Source organism: Lampetra planeri, unplaced genomic scaffold (assembly GCF_965212315.1).
Source record: "Lampetra planeri unplaced genomic scaffold, kcLamPlan1.2.h2 scaffold_718, whole genome shotgun sequence".
Classification (NCBI taxonomy): domain Eukaryota; kingdom Metazoa; phylum Chordata; class Hyperoartia; order Petromyzontiformes; family Petromyzontidae; genus Lampetra; species Lampetra planeri.
The window spans coordinates 37,929-39,216 of NW_027615540.1; the positions used below are offsets into that span (position 1 = coordinate 37,929).

Below are 1,288 nucleotides of genomic sequence, written 5' to 3' on the forward strand. Positions count from 1 at the left end.
CTGGGTCGTTGTCGCGTAGACTCCGACAGCAAGCTCGTCGCTCTGATAAATACACACCCTCACACAAAACACGTGGCAAACACAAACACGCGTACGAGATCGTACCACAGTGTGTCGTGCTCGCACGTACAGTAGCTATAGATATATCGTCGTATATGTGTACCGTACAATAACGTCCTGTTTGTACAAAAAGGCCTTTCTGACTGTTCAGAGAGAGCTGGGGCGTCCACGCCGACTCAAGCGCAGCCACACTCCTCTACGATCATGTTGGGAACGTCCCTCTTGACAATGTTGTACTCATCGTCAAAGTAGAGCATGGACATAGTACTGAGCTTGGTGGGTATGCAGCAGGAGTTCACTGAACCGGGGCTCATGCCTCTCATGCGGTACTGGTGACTACTGCTGTGTGGAAGGACGACGGGCGAGCCGGGCACACCTGCCATGTAGGCCGGGCAGCTGCCCCTCACAGTAGTTGCCGTAATAGCCAGCCGGCGCGATGATCCAGTCGTTCCAGCCGAATGAGGCGGAAGTCTATGTAGAACTGCTGCCGGCCAGCACAAGCCCCGCTAGTGCCGTCGCACTCCAGCCCTCGCTTGCGAATACGGTGCTTTCCGTCCACCTGTCGCGCACGCACCACCAGGAAGGGCCGGTGGGAGGGGTCGCCCGGGTCCACCAGCACCGGTGCCACGCCAGCTGTCTCGCAGCCGTCGGCAGTGGACCTCCAGGTCCTGCCGCCGGCTGCCTTTCCCAAACACAGCCCGCACCGCGTCAGAGAAGGGGAAAGTGTGCCAGCCGCTGCGTTTCAGATCACCCGCTTCTCCACCAGGGCCCAGCGTCCTGTGCCGCCGCCGCCGACACCGCCGCCGCCACGACCTCCCTTCTCCTCCAGTCGCAGCCCCGGTCTCCTGATAGTGGATCTTTACCGTCACCTTCCTCCGGAGGCCCTTCTCCGGACCAGCTGGCAGCACTCGCAAGTAGAGCCACAGGTTTGCCTGTGACACGTACAGGTTCTGGTTGCCTTCATTGGAAATGAGGAAGTACAGGCCGGACTTGGAGGATGAGGGTGTTCATCTGTTGAGGACACAAAGGACAGATCGACATCAGTCTCTCATAGAGCATCGTGTCATCAGGGTACAGCATGACTGATACTTGATTCTGAATCATTGGGGCGATCTGGTAGGTCGAGGTAAAGGAGCTTTTCCGAAGCCTCAGCTCATCTTTCAGACAGATTTCTCTCAGTTGCCAAAGAGACACAACTGTCGTGGCTCAACTGAGCAAACTTCATCAT

General features: G+C 57.4%; 1 protein-coding gene across 1 annotated transcript; it reads right to left on the reverse strand.

Moving 5' to 3' along the window:
- Positions 1-236: 236 nt before the first annotated feature.
- On the reverse strand, positions 237-1,067 carry LOC144741794 (inhibin beta B chain-like; the record flags this gene model as incomplete). The annotated part of the gene is given in 6 exon segments (XM_078624297.1): positions 237-461; positions 463-516; positions 518-709; positions 711-808; positions 811-862; positions 864-1,067. Coding segments are annotated over 6 exon segments (825 nt in total), but the record flags the coding sequence as incomplete, so codon positions are not given.
- Positions 1,068-1,288: the final 221 nt, after the last annotated feature.